At 41.3% G+C, this 19,532-nt stretch overlaps 1 protein-coding gene across 1 annotated transcript in view; it reads left to right on the forward strand.

Moving 5' to 3' along the window:
• Positions 1-19,532, forward strand: part of LOC117869766 — a 252,078-nt gene that overhangs the window by 153,862 nt on the left and 78,684 nt on the right. Inside the window, exons 8-10 of the mRNA XM_034757224.1 lie at positions 3,137-3,287; positions 10,795-10,875; positions 17,942-18,208. Coding sequence (XP_034613115.1) covers positions 3,137-3,287; positions 10,795-10,875; positions 17,942-18,208 — 499 coding nt within the window. The remainder of the gene's footprint in view (positions 1-3,136; positions 3,288-10,794; positions 10,876-17,941; positions 18,209-19,532) is intronic.

Here is a 19,532-nt window from a genome sequence, read left to right on the forward strand (position 1 = left end):
ATGTGTAGGAAGATGGCCAGGCAGGGGAGAAGTAGGTAAACTAGGGCAGAGCCTGGAGGATTGACAACCTCTCCCTTGTGGCCAGGAAAGGTAACCAGTCTGGGTCCTTCATGTAGACCCCTGTCCATGGCAGGGATATAACTTTTATGGGGTTTCAGTGGCAACTGCAGCCAGAGGAGTCCTGTTAGCACTTATTGATGCTTATTACCAGGGCCAGAGCTGTCAAGGCCATAGAGCCGATGTGGAGGCACAGGACCTCTATGCTGATATCTTTGGCCTCTTATTGAAACTCTGGAATCTGAAGGGCTTTGGTGGTCCCACAAGTTAGACAGTTAAAGATTATAAATAGCTATAGAAGGCCACATCCTCAGGGTGAATTGGCACAGCTCCATTGATTTCATCAGAGGTCTACTGATTTGCCTCATCAGGGGATCTGGCCCATTATTAAAATAGACTGTAATTAGCCTATACAGTGTTGTCATAGCATTTCGGTCCCAGGATATTAGAGACACAAGGCAGGTGAGGTAATATCTTTTATTGGACCTACTTCTGTTGGTCAGAGAGACACTACACAGAGCTCTTCCCCAGGCCTGAGAAAGGTACTCAGAGTACAGAAGTTGGTCCAATAAATAGCCTGCAATTTACTCTGATTGTCACTTGTTTACCCAGTGAGGATCAATGAGCTGAGAGCTGTGTGTTTGAATTTGAAAGTGAAATACTATTTGGCTGTGTTTGCTTTCTACAAACAATTGAGCACTCAAGCTTTCCTAGCTCAAAAACTCATGAAAATCAAATTTTTAGCTCAAAGATTCACTAAAAGGGAAATTTGAATTGTGAATGTAAAATTTGAAAATTCTAGCTGCATTAACTATTGATGTAAGCTATCGGGGTTTGTTTCTATTCCCTGCTGATGAAATTGTGTAACTACTGAATAATGTGCAAACTTGTCCTGATCCAAAACCTTATATAGTTAATGAGAACCTTTCCATTGACTTCCAGGGGCTTTGGATTAGGCCATTGAAAACTGCAACTGGTACAAGTGAATATAAAATTCAAAGTTTATGCTCACTACTTAAGGTATGTTAGTTACCTTAATGAAAATTGTGAGGTGTATATTTAATTGTCATGTCAACAGCTGAGTGATTTACAAATCAGGAAACATTCTATGAAGACATTTGTGAATAATTTTGAATAATTAATACATCTGATAGTTTCACAATCTGTCTGCAGACAGTATAGACGGAAGGAAAGATGATATTCATCAAATAGATTGCTAGTTGCAAATTATTCAGTCAGTTCTAGATGGGGCCAGCTGTTGTTTAATGCTTTTATTTAAAAATTTAAAATACAGGAGCCCTCCAGTGGTCAAAACAATACTTCTTACCAGTTTAGGTCATAGAATGTCTGCTTCTTATTACAAAGAAGTCAGTTTCAAACTTTTTAAGGGTGTTTATTTAATTCACATTTCTATTATTGTTCCCACCAGTGTAACTATACAGAGATAGATAGCTATGAAATTTCTACATCTATATAAAAATCAGGAATCCATATCTGAGCCAAAAAAAGGAAAAGGCTAAGTTAGAAAAAGAAGAGCTCTGAGGCCTTATTCACCATTTTCCTACATCATGTGTCATCACTTACTCCAATGCAAAATAAGTGCAAGATGAGTGTAAAATGCTAGTGAATCAGATGGTTAGCATTTTCTGTGTTTGCACATTGCCTAGCAGAATGGGGTCCTGGCCCATGACTAGGGCTTCTGGGCACTACAGTGATACAAATTAATAATAATTTTCCACACACTTTTGAGTGCTGCAAATGGCTCTACTAGGTCAGAGCAGCAATGAATTGTGACTTTAATGTCTTTCTTAGGTATTAAAGGGTGAGCTAACTCTCTGAGCATGTGGGTGTTTTTCTTGTTAAGTATTTAAGAATGAGTTTTTACTGTTTCCTCTCAATTACAGAGATATTTTATAAACAACTACAAAAAACCAACACTTCAACCAAATAAACTTGCAATAGCTACAAAAACAGCCACTTTAAAAATGGGTTTGCTATTTATATGCTCAATTAACAAGAAGTAATTAGGGCCAACTTGGTTTCCAAGTTCAGAGTTCTCGTGGTGAGGCTTTATGGGGAAACTATGTTAGGGTAAGTTGTAGCTTCCTCCCACCCCCAATTTAACCATTTCAATAGTTAACACCCTTCCAATGTGGCTACTTTTTATAGATATTGTGGTCCAGAACCTCAGATGTAAAGTAGCGCTCTACTCAGCGCATCTGAGGATATGGGGATGAATAAAAGTGAATGTAAACCATCTTGGTGATGCCCCATGGGCTTGTGGGGGCTGTTCTAGTCAACAGAGTACACCAGTTCAACCTCTATTTGGGCCTGCTCCAATTTACATGGGTTTGTAACAGCCCCACTTTGAAAATCTTGGCCTTGATTTTCACCTTCTAAACTAATTGGCCTATCCAACTGTCTGTCTGCTTATAGATTCCTAGAGCTCAATCCTGCATTGTGCTGATCACTCTGGCCTCAGTCCAACAAAGTGTGTGCTTAACTTTAAGCATGTGTATAGTTCCATTGAAGTCAATACTGCTGATGTGCATAAGTGCGTTGTTGGATTGTGGTCAGAGTGCTCAGGATGATGCAGGATTGAGCCCCTAATGCAGTGGGTCTCAAACTTTTGTACTGGTGACCCCTTTCACATAGCAAGTCTCTGAGTGCGACCCTCCCACCCTTATAAATTAAAAATATGTGTTTTATATATTTAACACCATTATAAATGCAGGAGGCAAAGCGGGGTTTGCGGTTGAGGCTGACAGCTCGTGACCCCCCCCCCAAAAGGGGTCTTGTGACCCCAGAGGGTTCCGACCCTCTGTTTGAGAACCCCTGCCCTAATGCAAGAAATCACAGTAGAAACTGGGTTGCCTAATGTTTTCTTTGTGAAATGTTCTGTGGCCTTTATGAAGGATAATATATACTTTTGCATTATGGGTCTGATCTTGCTTTACTGAAGTCAGTGGCAAAACTCTCATTCACTTCAAATGTGCAGGATCAGGTTTTACATAGCTTTCAATGTTTGTGATGGTAACTCAATGATAAGTTTTCTTTTTGATCGTTCTTTTGTTTGCAGACTGTTGGAATGAAATCACCAAATACTCTGAGGAATGAAGAAAATTCTTTTTCTACTACTGAACTACATCCAAATACAGACTTGGAAATAAAATCATCTATAGCTGGAGCTTCTTTGGTTGAAGACTGTTGTTTGTTCCCCCAATTAACAGGTATTTCTTCTTAAAAGTGATAACATTCACCATGTTATGTGCTACTTCTCTGTTCTCAAGGAACATGGAGAGAGATTATAGTGATTAATCCTTATTGGGAAATACACTATTCTGTGCTTGGCTGATGGGATTTTTCCTGATATCAGTAGGGTGACCATATTCCCCAAAGTGAAAACGGGACACCTCAAGGGACACCAAAGGCCCCCCTCTGGCACAGAACTGGCCAGAATTACTGGGCATCACCGCTTGCCCAAGCACCCCAGGCAGGGCTGATGGCCTGAGACATACATCCCTCCCCCAACCCCGTGCAGAGCTGGCAGCTTGAGCCCCCCCCGCCACTGCTCACCCATGCCAATGTCATGGATGTTACAGTATTTTGACAAAACATGGCATTTGTCCTGTTTGCTTTTGTTCCTCTGTGCCTAGGGCAGTGGGTCTCTACCTTTTCAGACTACTGTACCCCTTTCAGGAGTCTGATTTGTCTTGCTTACCCCCAAGTTTCACTACTTGCTTAAAAACTACTTGCTTACAAAATCAGACATAAAAATATGAAAGTGCCACAGCCACTATTACGGAAAAATTGCTTACTTTCTCATGTTTACCATATAACTATAAAATAAATCGATTGGAATATAAATATTGTACTTGCATTTCAATGTATAGCAGGGGTTCTCAAACTTGGGGTTGGGCCCCTCAGGGGCTCACGAGCTGTCAGCCTGCCCAAACCTCGCTTTGCCTCCTGCATTTATAATAGTGTTAAATATAAAAAAGTTTGTAATTTATAAGGGGGGGGGGAGAATGTCGCACTCAGAGGCTTGCTGTGTGAAAGGGGTCACTAGTACAAACATTTGAGAACCACTGGTATAGTATAGAGAGCAGTATAAACAAGTAATTATATGAAATTTTAGTTTGTACTGACTTCGCTAGTGCTTTTTATGTAGTCTGTTGTAAAAGTAGGCAAATATCTAGATGAGTTGATGTACCCCCTGGAAGACCTCTGTGTACCCCATACCACTGCCCTCGGTCAAGAGCAAATGGGACAAATACCCAGTTTTGCCAAAAAAGTCAGGATGTCTGGGACAGGGGGACTGTCCCAGCCAAAACGGGATGTATGGTTACCCTAGATATCAGCCATTGACAACTATTTATGCCAGAAATAGCTTCTACCATTACCTAGTATTGTTGAGGAGGTTGAGACACATGTTGGGTATGTGTCTTTCCCCAGGTGGCATCAGCAAAGGAAATTAGCTAGCTAGGGAAGAGGATTAAGGAACTAAAGCCACCAAAGGCATGAAACTCTCTGATGGATGCATCCGAAGAAGTGAGGTTTTTACTCACGAAAGCTTATGCCCAAATAAATCTGTTAGTCTTTAAGGTGCCACCAGACTCCTTGTTGTTTTTGTAGATACAGACTAACACGGCTACCCCCTGATACTCTCTGATGGATGGTGACTGAAGCCCTGCTAAGTAAATACCATAGATCTATTCTTGCTCTTGGTTAGGCAGGTTTAAATCAGGAGTAAATCCATTGGAATCAATGGAATTACATTAGTTGTATATTTTTAATTTTTTTTACCTCCATTTCTTAATAAAGTAGGAATTAGAGTTTCTCTCCAGGCTACTGAATTGTAAGCACAGTCATGTTTTACTGCTTAAGCCATCTGATGAATTAAGATTCATAGATTCTAGGGCTTGAAGGGACCTCGAGAGATCATTGAGTCCAGTCCCCTGCCCTCATGGCAGGACCAAATACTGTCTAGACCATCCCTGATAGACATTTATCTAACCTACTCTTAAATATCTCCAGAGATGGAGATTCCACAACCTCCCTAGGCAGTTTATTCCAGTGTGTAACCACCCTTACAGTTAGGAACTTTTTCCTAATGTCCAACCTAAACCTCCCATGGTGATCTACAGGGAGCAGATAACTCACTAGCATTAGGTCTCCGCCAAGGGACCAGCACTGGTTGAATCCACATGCCTCGCTTTTGTGGCATAAATGATTTTGATGATGAACAGATCAGCCTTCTGTGGAACTAAGACCCTGTCAACTTGCAGAGTATGGGAGGACCAGATTATTTTTAATGAACTAATCTATAACTGAGTCAGCTAAAATCAGCAGCAAGAGCTTATCAAACAAAGAGAAATGTATGGTAAAACTAATATCACATTATCAAAAAGCAACACTGATCCAATACTCTGGGAAATCATTATTTTGTATTATTTCATTACAAAGTAAATCTTTAGTGTTACTTTACTACAAGAGATACTTTTCTTTCAGTACTGTTCTAGGTTAGTGGTTCTCAAATTTATTTATTTTTTGCGGCCCACTTGAAAATGGAGGTTGAATTGGTGTACTCTGTTGACTAGAACAGCCCCCTTTAATCATTCTCGTGGATCTTCTCTGAACCCTCTCCAATTTATCAACATCTTTTCTGAATTGTGGACAGCAGAACTGGACACAGTTTTCCACAGTGGTCAGACCAGTCCCAAATACAGAGGTAAAATAATCTCTCTGTTCCTACTCGAGATTCCCTTTTTATACATCCAAGAGTAGTGGTAGTCCTATGGGCCACAGTGTCACACTGGGAGCTCATGTTCAGCTGATTATCCTCCATGACCCTAAGTCTTTTTCAGAATCACTGCTTCTCAGGACAAAGTCCCGCATCATGTAAGTATGAACAAAGAACATTCTTTGTTCGTAGGAGGTATACATTTACATTTAGCCATATTAAAACACATGGCGTTTGCCTGTGCCCAGTTTCACAAGTGATCCATATTTCTCTATATCAGTGACCACTCTTCATTATTTACCACTCCCCCACTTTTTGTGTCACCTGCAAACATTATCAGTGTTGATTTTATGGGTTTTTTTCCAGGTCATTGATAAAAATGTTATATAGCCTAGGGCCAAGCACCAATCCCTGTGGGAGCCCACTAGAAACACACCCACTCAATGACAATTCCCCATTTACAATTACATTTTGAAACCTATCAGTTAGTCAGTTTTTAATCCATTTAATGTGTGCCCTGTTAATTTTATATTTATTTTATATTTACACAGAAGTATAAGAATATTACATCAACCCTACCTCCTTATTAGCCAAACTGGAAATCTCATAAAAAAGATATCATTAGTTTGACAGAATCTATTTTCCATAAACCCATGATGATCGGCATTAGTTATATTATCCTTCTTTAATTCTTTATTAATCAGCCACCCAGTTATTTTGCCTGGGATCAATGTCAGACTGATAAGCCTATAATTACCCTGGTCATCCCGTTTATTGTTTTTAAATATTGCACATTAGCTTTCTTCCAATCCTCAGGAACTTCCTATGTGTTCCAGGACTCATTGAAAATCAACATTAACGCTCCAGCAAGGTCCTCAGCCATCTCTTTTGAAAGTTTTGGATGCAAGCTATATAGACCTGCTGATTTAAAAATGTCTAACTTCAGGAGCTGCTGTTTTACGTCCTCCTGAGATACAAGTAGAATGGAAAGACTTATATGATATGACTAAATCATTTATTTTTCCCAAATACAGAACAGAAATATTTATTGAACACTTCTGCCTTTTCTGCATTATTATTCATAATTCTAATATTTCCATTTTGTAATGGACCAGCACCATTGTTAGGATTCTTTCTTTCCCTAATATGCTTTAAAAATTCCTTTTTATTGTCTTTAATTCTGCTGGCCATAGATATCTCCTTGTGTCTCTTTGCTTCCCTTATCACTTTTCTACTCTTCTTAGCTTCTGATTTATATTCATTACTGTCAATTTCTCCTTTCTTACACATTTTTTAAATGTATAACTGCCTTCACTTCCTCTTCAAACACGGTTGTTGTTTTTGACCAATAAGGCCTTCTTCCTCATTTGTGGGATTTTGGCTTTTTGGGCTTCTAGTAAAGTGTTCTTAAACAGTTGATACCGACAACATGTGGAAATATCCCCTTCACAGAATGATATAATCAATTATTTTTGTTAATTGGTTAAAGTTTTCCTGTTGCTCTTTGTAATTTATATAATGGACTTGCCTGGAGAGGTAACATTTTTAGTACAACAGAGGAGAATGTTGTTACTGGGAGTTGGGTAAAAATGAGAACATGACCGTTTCCTCCATCTAGAATCATATATATTTTTTTAATATATTCAAATTACCGTTCAAATTACTCTATTCCTACAGACTGCTTAGCTGAGTCTGTCTATATAGGAAATATGATCTGGTTTGTCACAAAATCTGTCACTGTGTGTGAATTGAACTGCTAAATTGATTTACAGTGTTTTAGTACATCTGGGCATCTGGGGCTAGAGTTACAGAACAATTAGTGTGAAAACATCAATGGTATTTTATTTATGAAAGATTTGGGCCATGTACTGTAATTAGTCTGATCCACCCAAGATCATTTATGAAGTCCAGTTGGCAAAGCCTGTTCTCAGAATGATTTTAATCATTGTTTTTTGTAATTAAATTTGCCTGTAAATGTTTTGCAGTTAGGACAGTGTTATTTTAAATATACATTTTCAATCACATGATTTTTATACCATGGACCAAATCTAGAGGTCCCTACTTAGTCCTTGCTAACTTTACTCAATCTTTATTCAGACAGAATTCCCATTATAGTTAATAATGGGGAGTTCATCAACGGAAAACTGAGTAGAAACAGAGGGGTCAATTATGACTTAGTCACAAGCCTCTTCTATGAGAGAATACACAGTAGATCAAGACGCAGATTTTGACATACTTCCTATGTTATCTAGATCATAAAAGTGGCATATTGGGTGAGACCAATGGTCCATCTAGCCCAGTATCCTGTCTTCCAACAGTGGGCAATGTCAGATGCTTCAGAAGGAATGAACAGAACAGGCAATCGTAGAATGATCCATCCCCTGCCACCCACTCCCAGCTTCTGGCAATCAGAGATGAGGGGGACCTAAAGCATGGGGTTGCATCGCTGATCCTCTTGGATAATAGCCATGAACTTAACTAATTCTTTTTTGAACCATGTTAGTTTTGGCTTTCACAACATCCCCTGGCAATGAGTTCCACAGGCTGACAGTACATTGTGTGAAGAAGTACTTCCTTTGGTTTGTTTTCAACCTGCTGCCTATCAATTTCATTGGGTGACCCCTGGTTCTTGTGTTATGTGAAGGGTAAATAATACTTCCTTATTCACTTTCTTCACACCATTCACGATTTCATAGACATCTATCATATCCCCTCTTAGTCGTCTCCTTTCCAAGATGAAGAATCCCAGTCTTTTTAATCTCTCCTCACACCAAAGCTGTTCAATACCCTTAATCATTTTTGTTGCCTTTCTTTGTATCCTTTCCAATTCTAATATATCTTTTCTGAGATGGGGTGACCAGAACTGCATGAAGTATTCAAGATGTGGGCATATCATGGATTTATATAGTGGCATTATGATATTTTCTGTCTTATTATCTATCACTCTCCTAATGATTCCTAACATTCTGTGAGCTTTTTTGACTGTCGCTGCATATTGAGCAGATGTTTTCAGAAAACTATCCACAATGATTCCAAAATCTCTTTCGAGTGATAACAGCTCATTTAGACCCTATCATTTTGTATTAATAATTGGGATTATGTTTCCCAATGTGCATTACTTTGCATTTATCAATATTGAATTTAATCTGCCATTTTGTCATTCAGTCACCAAGTTTTATGTGATCCCTTTGTAACTCTTCGCAGTCTGCTTTGGATTTAACTATCTTGAGTAATTGTGTATTATCTACAGTTTTTACCACCTCATCGTTTACCCTGTTTTCCAGATCATTTATGAATATGTTAAATAGGACTGGGCCCAGTACTGACTCCTGGGGGACACCACTATTTACCTCTCTCCATTCTGAAAACTGAACATTTATTGCTACCCTTTGCTTTCTGTCTTTTAACCAGTTACTGATCCATGAGAAGACCTTCCCTCTTATTCCATGACTGCTTACTTTGCTTAAAAACCTTTGGTGATGGACCTTGTCATAGGCTTTCTGAAATTCCAAGTACACTAGACCCATTGGTTCACCCATGCCCACATGTTTGTTGACATTCTCAAAGAATTCTAGTAGATTGGTGAGGCATGATTTCCTCTTACAAAAGCCATGTTGACTCTTCCCCAACAAATCATGTTCATCTATGTGTTCATAATTCTGTTCTTCACTAGAGTTTCAATTAATTTGCCTGGTACTGAAGTTAGGCTTACCGGCCTATAATTGCCAGGATTACTTCTGGAGCCTTTTTTTTTAAATTGGTGTCGCATTAGCTACCCTCCAGTCATCTGGTAGAGAAACTGATTTAAATGATCAGCTACATACCACAGTTAGTAGTTCTGCAATTCCATATTTGAGTTCCTTAGAACTCTTGGGTGAATACCATCTGGTCCTGGTGACTTATTACTGTTTAATTTACCAGTTTTCCAAAACCTCTTCTATTGACAAATCTGGGACAGTTCCTCAGATTTGGCTCAGGTGTGGGAATCTCCCTCACACCCTTTTCAGTCAAGACCAATGCAAAGAATTCATTTAGCTTATCCACAATGGCCTTGTCGTCCTTGAGTGCTCCGTTAGCACCTCAATCATCCAGTGGCCCCACTGATTATTTGGCAGGCTTCCTGCTTCCGATGTACTTAAAAAAATGTTTGCTGTTAGTTTTTGAGTCTTTTGCTAGTTGCTCTTCAAAATCTTTTTTGGCTTGGCTAATTATGCTTTTACATTCTAGAGAGTTCTTGGGCTACAGCATTAATTCAGAAATAGAGTGCTTTAAGATCCTTGTGTTTTTACCTGAATGAGTTGACTTAATCTACAGGGCTTTTACATGTGATGATGGTGGTGGTTTATGTATACAGCACCTAACAATTTGCTAGGGTCCTCGCATTTGCAAAGTCAAGTTAGATATCTGCCCTGAATAGCTTGTATTGTAAGAATCTACTAGACAGACCCTTCTTTCCAAACAGGGTCCCATTAAACACAAAAGGATTCTTTGCAGAAGTAAGGGTCTGTATTTGTGGATCACAGTGCTGGATTAGTCATAAGCAGGAACCCCCTACCCGCCCACAATAAAAAGGTAGACCGGAAATGTGGAAGGCATGCAAACATAAAAGCAAAGTGATTGAGAAGATGTTTGCCATACATTTTCATGAATCTGTATATTCACTTTGCCAGATAAATTAGGATAACTCATTAAAAACTATTAAATAAATGCATTCCAGAGGCAGTGCATGGTTATCACAATATTTGATAATTAAGCCTTTTACTTCCTCTGATTGACAGAAAAATATGTACTCAGGATTCCATTAATCTAACAAAGTTTTATATTGAACTTTAGTTTAGAATTGGGGGGTTTTTTGGTTGCTTTGATTGGAATAATGTGGTGAAAATGCCTTTGTACTGGCTTGTGAATTATATTTATAAGCAATTTCATGTTTAGAATCTTAGAAAAACTTTTGGTATTTCTTCAGTCTTGCTTATATTAATGATGTCTGACAGGCTTGAATGAAACTGAATCCACGCTGGAGAGTAGGGACCCTCTCTCTGTTGGACACATGAACAAGGCTCAGTTTGATACAGGTAAGCTTATGAACTTTTGAACAATTGTGTTTGTTTTCTTATTATTGTGCATAGCCTACCTTTGTAATAATACAGGATAGTGATTCATTATCAAATCACTGGCTTGTCCCCAAATAAAATGCGATGTAAGTTTCTAGTCTCTCAGTTCATAGGATCTTTTGGCTTGTGTATTTGTTTTCTGGATCTCCGAGTTTTGCCATTAGTCCACATAAAGAATCTGATCCTGGGAGCGGCTGAGCACCGTAAATTCCCAGGTAACACTTACTTTTAAGGTGGTTGGTTGAATTTGTCACCTTAGTTAGTTTGTAATGAATTATTTTTTCTGTAGGAGTGTATGCATTTGTGTGCATGATCTCTCTCCCTCTCATTCTGATTTTAACTCTGGCTGTGTATATATTGCACTTCACAAACAATATTTTGATTCAGAAGTGATATGTAAGACTGTGTGTGTGTGTGTGTGTGTGTGTGTGTGTTCCTAAACCTTCTAAAACTTCAAAAATATTATTGGATAACAGCTTAAAAGTATATATTTTTCTGTTATGCAGAGACAGTAAAAGGCTGTATTATACATGGCCATTTGTATCACCATTTTAATCCAGTCATGGAAACCAGAAAAATAAGTTCTAAAATAAAGATCAACATACAACTTTGTTAAATTGACAGAAATATCAGCTGTCTTCAACTTCTTCTCTGCCTAGCTGCTATTAGATAGGTAATTTCCTGTAGGCATCACAGTAGAAGAGGTTTTTGAGGGGGAATCAGGAGGAGGAGAGTGTATAAGTCAGTTCATGGATGCCATTCCATACATACATAGGGAAGATGTGGAAGAAAGAACGAAGCGGATTGTTGGAGATGCAGACACATAGAGACCAAGGCTGGCATTGTTGGTAGAACCAAGGGCAGGGGAGCAACACAAGTAGAGAGGAGAGGAGACAAGCAGGGAATGGGAGAGATTCAGAGGGCCCTGAAGGTGATGACACAAACCTTGAACTTGGTGTGGTGGAAATGGGGGTGCCAGTGGAAAGATTAAAACAAGGGCTGACCTGGCCAGAACGATGGGAAAGGAAGATGATCCTAGCAGCTGGTAAGATCTTAAACTTCTTAGACTTGCTTACACCAGCTTTGCTGATGTATAAGGAAGTGCAAGTTGGTGTCACTAAGGCTATGTCTATGCTGCAAGTTACGGGTATGATTCCCAGCTCATGGAGACCAGGTCTAGGCTATAAACTTACATCGGTATGACTGTACTTTCATTTATACTTCCCTATAGTCCCTCAATGTGTAAGTTACACTAACTTCAACACCGTTAAGCATTAGCAGAGCACGTATAAGTAGGCTTATGGGAGTTGGCCTGAGTATAGGTTGCTTATGGAGGTCTGATTTCAACCACTTTAAACTTCACCTCTGAATTTAGCCCAGTGTATCTAATAATACTGCTCATTAATCCCTGTCCATATACTTCAATGTATTTTCTTAGCAATTGGATACCCCCTTTTAGCAAAATTATCTACAGCATTGTCTTATGAATTGTTTCTGAAGCCAGTGGAGTTGCTCCTCATTTCCACCTGTGTAAATCAGAGCAGAATTTGGTCTCTTAAGAAAATCTTTCTGAAGCTTAATTTTTGTCCCGTGGTAAAAACAGCATAGAATGTGGTGGTAGGCTTGCTTAATACAGACTTCTCTGAGCTCTGGAATTACTAAGGGGGTTGCTTAAAAGAGTTGAGATATTAGCAGTATGTACCCATTGTGTTCTAGTTTTTTTCTGAACCAGAAAATGCATTTCTATTGCAGTGTGGATATAGTTTCAGTTGAGATAAAACAAACTTCTGCTGGGTCTTTTTGACATTAAGCTGTTGCTGAAGACGTTAAAGCAAAAGTAAATGTACTAATCATCGGTAACAAAGCAGCCTAATCCATGCTGACCTACAATTTGTTTAGTATCCTTTGGAGCAACAGAGAGATTAAAGTGTATATAAAAAAGAGGTAAACAGTGGGTCAGAGATTAGAAGTGAAAAAGGAAAAGGCTGGCTTCCCCTGGACCACACACTGATAGTAGACCTTCCTTCAGTGATTGTTAGAAAATGTTTCATGTGTCTTTTCCCCCCAAAAAAACCTTAGAAAACAGAAGGTTTGATTGGCACTTGTCATGGCTGATAGAGAGAGGAAGATGCTTTGGTAAAAAGGAGAGGGAGGCAGCCGTGTCAAAAGCAGCAGCAGTCAAAGGACGATTCCGCCTTTCTGTGGTTTTGTCTTTCTCAAAATTATTCAAATCTGGGTGGCATCTGAGGATAACTGGCATTTTGACACAGCTTAAAGGATTGTCTCACTAACTCTATTGAACTGAGGCTGCCATCCTTTTTAAAAAATGTATAAAGAGAGATCTTCCATAATCTGATATGTATACAAATGAAAGGCAGCTTGATACCAGAGGTCTTTCAATATTTTTTTGTGGGGGGGAGAGGAGGAAGGGGACATTTTATCCATTTCTTGACTGATTATCATTTTCATCTGTGTATGAGAATGCTACTTATTAGTTTAAAAAGGTTTTATTTTATTTTCTTTCGAATATCCATAGTTGCTTGAATTGCATCTGGTGGTTACAAATTCAAATCAAGTCAGTTGGATTAGAATCAACAAATGTAGGGAATTTCCTGTCAAGGAGGTTCCTCACCAATTAGGAATCTCTTCTATTGATGGCCTTCCTGCTAATGGATTTTTGTTTTACTGGCAATTTTCTCTCTCTGTCTCTCTCTCTCTTCCCAGAAAGGCATCATGGCTCTCTTCAGCCGATTGTCACAACCGCACTGGCTGGCATAAATGGACTCCATAACGTTACTAACTCTGTCATTCTGAGCTGCCATTATACTTGCTGATCTCCTCTTCATTTAACTTTGCTCCAGCTGGGGCCAAACCCACCTCACCATATTCACATGTGTAGCACCATTGAAATAAAGGGAACTACTTATATGAGTAATGTTAGCAGGATTTGATCTCCACTGGTGTTCTATATATAACCTATTGAGTTCACCCAAATGGACCCCAGATTTCCCCCTCAGTAACAGGTCCAGCAGGAAAAATATCTTGTCTTCCCTACTTCTTGCACTGATGTGTTTATTTTATACTGTTAGTAGAACAAACTAAACATGGGCCTCTCCATCCCCACTGTTACTTTATAGTTTGTTACTGGCAGCAAGTATAATAAAGAAACATAAGTATTTCAAAGCACAGGGGGAAAAATCACTCAGGCCAGCATCATGGGTCGGAGTCCTTACTTGTGGGCTGTCTGGCTGATCTCTGAGCTCCCTTCTCCCTACCCAGTAAAGGTCAGCCAGTTATATGGTTCCTAATTGGCATATTAACAATACCTAATTGCCAAATAACCTACTTGTTTAACCCTCGCTGGTTCTGGATAAAATCCTGAAATAGAGGAAGAGATAGTTGGGTTTCTTCTCAGCATCCATTTGGGGGAGGGGGCATGATAGGTCCAGAAGAATGATTCCCCAGGGCCTCTGTGGGCCAGTACACCCTGTCACACGTCACTATTCAAGTCCTGTGGCTGGTCTCTCTCTTCTGTTTAGCTCATCGAACTCTATGTTGAGCTGAGCTATATTAACAAAGAAAATGGATATGTCTTCAGTGGAAAAAACCTGAATACCGGAAGAATACGGGAGAATGCCAGTATGGCTGTGTCCTCAAAAGTAGAACCTCTAAAATTGTCACAGGGATTTGGCATATTCTGTTGCCATATTGAGGGGTTGGAGTTGAGATTCTCAGTATCTGCAGCTGATAATGTTTCTAGCTATTGTGTCATTTAAGATAACATTAATAATGAGATGTGTCAGTCCAATAGCATGGGCAAAAATAGTTCTTCTTTGAGTGATTGCTCATGTCAATTCCAAGTAGGTGTGCATGCACTGCGTGCATGGCAGCCTGAAAAGTTCTTCAGCAATATCTGTCAGGTTGGCCTGGGCCCCCCCGCCCCCCGGGGTCACGCCTTCATGACACTGAATATAGAGCCCTGCCTACCTGCCATCCCCTCAGTTCCTTCTAACTGCCAGTGACGGTTAGCCGGAATGTCTTTAGCTCTTACCTCAGCAAGCGTCTTTTTGCAGTGTCCACTTGTAGCTAGCCTCAGTACATCAGCCGGTTCAGGACAATTTGGACAGGGTTGTCACTCTGCCTCATAAGGTCCTCGACTCCCTCCTGTGGTGGCTCGTCCTGCAGGTAGTGTGTGCGTGACTTCCCTTCACCACATCTCAGCTATCCCTTTCGCTGGTGATGGACGCATCAGCCTTGAGGTGGGGTGCACATCTGGGAGTCCTTAGGACGTAAGATCTCTGGTGTTAGGCGGAGCTTGTTCTCCACATCAATGTCAGAGAGCTGAGAGCGGTCCACCTAGCATGTCAGACCTTCTGTGTCCATCTGGCAGGAAATGTGTATCGGTTATGATGGACAACACCACAGCGATATTTTATATAAACGAACAGGGGGTTCACTCTCCTCTCCCCTTTGCCAGGAAGCCCTAATGCTGTGGGACTTTTGTGTAGCTCATTTGATACACCTGGAAGCATCATACCTCCCCGGAGTACAGAACAAGTTGGCGGACTATCTCAGCAGGTCATTCCAAGGCCACAAGTGGTCCCTGCTCCCGGACGTCGCAAACTTCATCTTCCAACAGTGGAGCTTTCCCAGATAGACCTGTTCGCCATGCAATGCAACAGGAAGTGCCAGCAGTTTTGCTCCTTCCTGAATCACAGCCTGGGCTCTATTGCGGATGAGTTCCTCCTTCCTTGGGGGGCCACCTATTCTATGCGTTTCCTCCCATCCCTCTCGTTCACACAGTGCTCCTCCAAGTTCGGAGGGACAAGGCCTCGGTGATATCAATAGCTCCAGCCTGGCCCCGTCAACACTGGTACACATCTCTCCTCAAAATGTCCGTTGAAGCCCCAATCACCTTGCCTCTCTTCCCGGACTTGATAACACAGGATCACGGCCATCCCCAGCACCTGAACGTCGAGTTGCTGCACCTCATGGCGTGGAAGCTGCATGGCTGAACCTGACGGAGTTCGCTTGTTCGGACCCAGTCAGGCAAGTTCTCCTGGGCAGTAGGAAACCCTCCACCAGGGCTCCCTAACTGGCCAAATGAAAGAGATTTTCAATCTGGTCGGCGCAGCACCGTCCATCTCTGACACTCATGTCCATACCCCTTATACTGGCCTACCTTCTCCATCTCGAGCAGCAGGGGCTGTCCATGTCATCAATATAGGTTCACTTGGCCACCATTTCTGCCTTCCATCCAGGCTCAGAGGGCTGGTTGGTCTTTGCTTACCCTATGGTCAGCCATTTCCTGAAAGGTCTTGACGGGCTATATCCACACGTCCGACAGCTGGTCCTGGCCTGGGACCTCAATCTGGTCCTTTCCAGACTAATGAGGCCACCTTTCCTTCCTAAGGTTGTTTCCCAGTTTCATGTCAGCCAAGACATCTTTCTCCTGGTTTTCTATCCTAAGCCACACTCAAGCAACAGGGAGCAAAAACTTCACTCATTGGTCATTCGCCGGGCATTAGCCTTCTACGTCAAGTGAACCAAACTGTTCCAGAAATCCATTCAGCTCTTTTTTGCAGTAGCGGACAGAATGAAAGGGCTTCCAGTCTCCTACCAAAGGATTTAGTCATAGATCACGTTCTGCATCCGGGAATGTTACAACCTGGAGAAGGTACCGGCCCCTTCGCTTACAGCACGCTCCAGCAGGGCGCAGCTTCATGAGTGGTGTTCCTGGCACATGTTCTGACCCAAGAAGTATGCAGAGCAGCAACATGGTCCTCCATTCATACTTCCATATCACATTATACAATTACTCAGCAGGCCAGAGATGATGCAGCCTTTGGTAGAGCGATGATCCAGTCAGCAAACATTTAAGCCCTGGCCTCACCTCCAAAACTTAGGCTTGGGTATCACCTAATTGGAATTGACATGAGCAATCACTCGAAGAAGAAAAAACGGTTACTAACCTTCTTGTAACTGTTGTTCTTCGAGATGTGTTGCTCATGTCCATTCCAATACCTGCTGTCTTACCCCTCTGTCGGAATAGCCAGCAAGAAGGAACTAAGAGGGTGGTGGGTCAGAAGGGCCTATATTGAGCGCCATGAAGGTGTGACCCCAGGGGGCACCCAGGCCGACCTGACAGATACTGCTATGGAAAAAAATTTCCGGCTGCCATGCATGCATCACTCGCACACCTAATTGGAATGGACATGAGCAACACATCTCGAAGAACAACAGTTATGAGAAGGTTAGTAATTGTTTTATTCACAGGGTTTTCAAGAAAAGAGGTGAAGTGAGATCATTCCCAGAATCTAGAATGTAAGGTGGGCACGATAGATTTGTTTATAAATGAGAAGAAATAACTTTCGGTCTCTTAAGATGATGATGTTGTTTTTTATGAAAGCGGAGCAGGAATGGTTAGGCACGCATCAACTGTTACTGGTATTTGGTAAACCAGATTTTGAAGTTTTACCTGTTTTAGACACTTACACTCAGAGTATCAGTAAGGGTAAACTGGACTGGGAGCAGAACAAAACGTGTAGCTATTGATGCCTGTATTAACAATTATTCTTGAGACTTGGTGACTCATATGTAATGCTGTGTAGGTGATGTAAAATAAAAATTCTTGTGTCAACTTGTATAATGCTCCACAATAGCATGCACCCATAGGATCTGATTTTCTCCCACAGAACTTTGCACTTCTATAATATGTACTATCTGAGGATATCAAAGTGCTTTACAAACCTTAACTACCGAAGCCTCACATTAATTTGTGAAGTAGGTATTCTCCCACTCCAAGTCACAGAAAGGTTGCAATTTCCCCAAGTTCACCCAGCAAATAGATGGCAGAGCTGGGAATACAACCCAGGTTGTCTGACTTGAAATCTTGTGCTTTGAATCTTTTAGGTCACAAAAGTGTGCTGGGAAATGGCCAAAGGAGATATACCTGGTCCCTCATCTCTTTTCCTATTCAGAACAATTCTTAATGCGATTATCTTCGTGTGTGTTAAATATCTTCCAGTACTGAAAGAACCAGCTGAAGAGTCAAATAAGGATATGGATGGCTGTTGCATTGGAGATAAGAGACCTGGAGAGTCCAGAACACCCAGTCATGCAAATAGAGGAAGACCTTCCAAACTGGACCACACCATTCTGCTGGGAATGGACCAACAACGAAAAGCTGAGGGACGACAAGCTCAAGCCTTATACATTTACTCAAAACTCCAGGAGACTCAAATTCCTGCATTTCGAGCACCTGAGACTAGGACTATCTCCAACTTTGAAGATTGTGAGTTCTTATGTTTGAGTTTGTTTGAAGTTGTTTACCCAGTAAAAATACAGAGGTCAAAAGGGGGAGAGAATGGTAGCCTTCCATAATTCTTGCTTATAAAGCACATTGTAAACCCAGTGCACCCACACTTTTCATTGTGTTGCTATAGGTCAGGCATTACCACTACTATAAAATAACTCTTACTCCCACTGTTATTCAGATAGACAAGAATGCACTTTTAACATTTCTTTCCTCCTGTAAAGAGGTATGTCTTGTTCCTAGCAGCAGAAACTCAAAGGGCCACATTTTCAAAACTACCTGCCTGAATTACACTTGTAAAATTTCTGTATTTGTCCATAGTGCACACACAGATACCACATTTGTACATGTAAAACAAATTGTCATCATATATGCCTATTTGTGCACGTGCAATTACTCAGATATGGGCTTTGTACATATAACGGGTACATGCACAAATTTTGCATATGAAATATAGACAGCCATGTTAAAAAACCTTGGTCCAGAGAGCTTGTTCAACATGCATTACTTCAGCTGATTGTAACTGAATGTTCGTGCCACCATGTGATTGGCAAATAAAGCACATAGAGGCTTGGGCGCAAGTAATAGGCCACAGCTTTATAAAATCAGGTAACAATTAACCAAAATGGTGGCCTGACTAAAAATTCTAAGCCCAGTGTGACAAAGCTTTCTCTCTGCCTCGGTGGGTCCCGTGCTTCCATTTAGCGGCGGGCTGGGGTATTCCTCTTTTCCCTCAGAATTTTCCCCAAGCCTCTGGGTTTACTGTCCACATCCTGTTGGAGCAGGGTTCCTCCAATCCTCCCTGATGGGGGGATAGAGAGGGGAGCCTCTCAGTCTCTGGTAGCCCCTGCGGGCATGGTGGCAACAGACCAGACACCCAGTTCAGTCTCTCCCCTCTGGCAGAGTCTCTTCTCTTAGACCTCCGGGGCCCGGAAGGGCCGTCCACCCTGTTGGGCAGGGATTCTCCTGCGTGGCTTCCCTCCTAATGCGCAGCACAGCTCTCCAGTAGCTCGCCTTCCCCCCTCAGCTCCTATCGCATGCGCCTATCTGGCTGAAGGGGAGGCTTTTAACAGGTTCTGGCAGGCCCTTGATTGGCCCCAGGTGTCCTAATTAACCTAGAGTAACCCCTGTTCAGCTACCAAGGGAAAAGGTCCTGCTTATCCTGGGGCTGATATACCTGTCTCCCTAGTCCCATGGCCCACCGGAGATATTAGTTGGTGGCTCCTCCACAGAGCCGTGAGCATGGGCGTTTACTTGGCACGGTTCACCCCCCTCCCTGACGCCTGGCCCTTTTGCGATGCAA

Source organism: Trachemys scripta, chromosome 1 (assembly GCF_013100865.1).
Source record: "Trachemys scripta elegans isolate TJP31775 chromosome 1, CAS_Tse_1.0, whole genome shotgun sequence".
Classification (NCBI taxonomy): Eukaryota; Metazoa; Chordata; order Testudines; family Emydidae; genus Trachemys; species Trachemys scripta.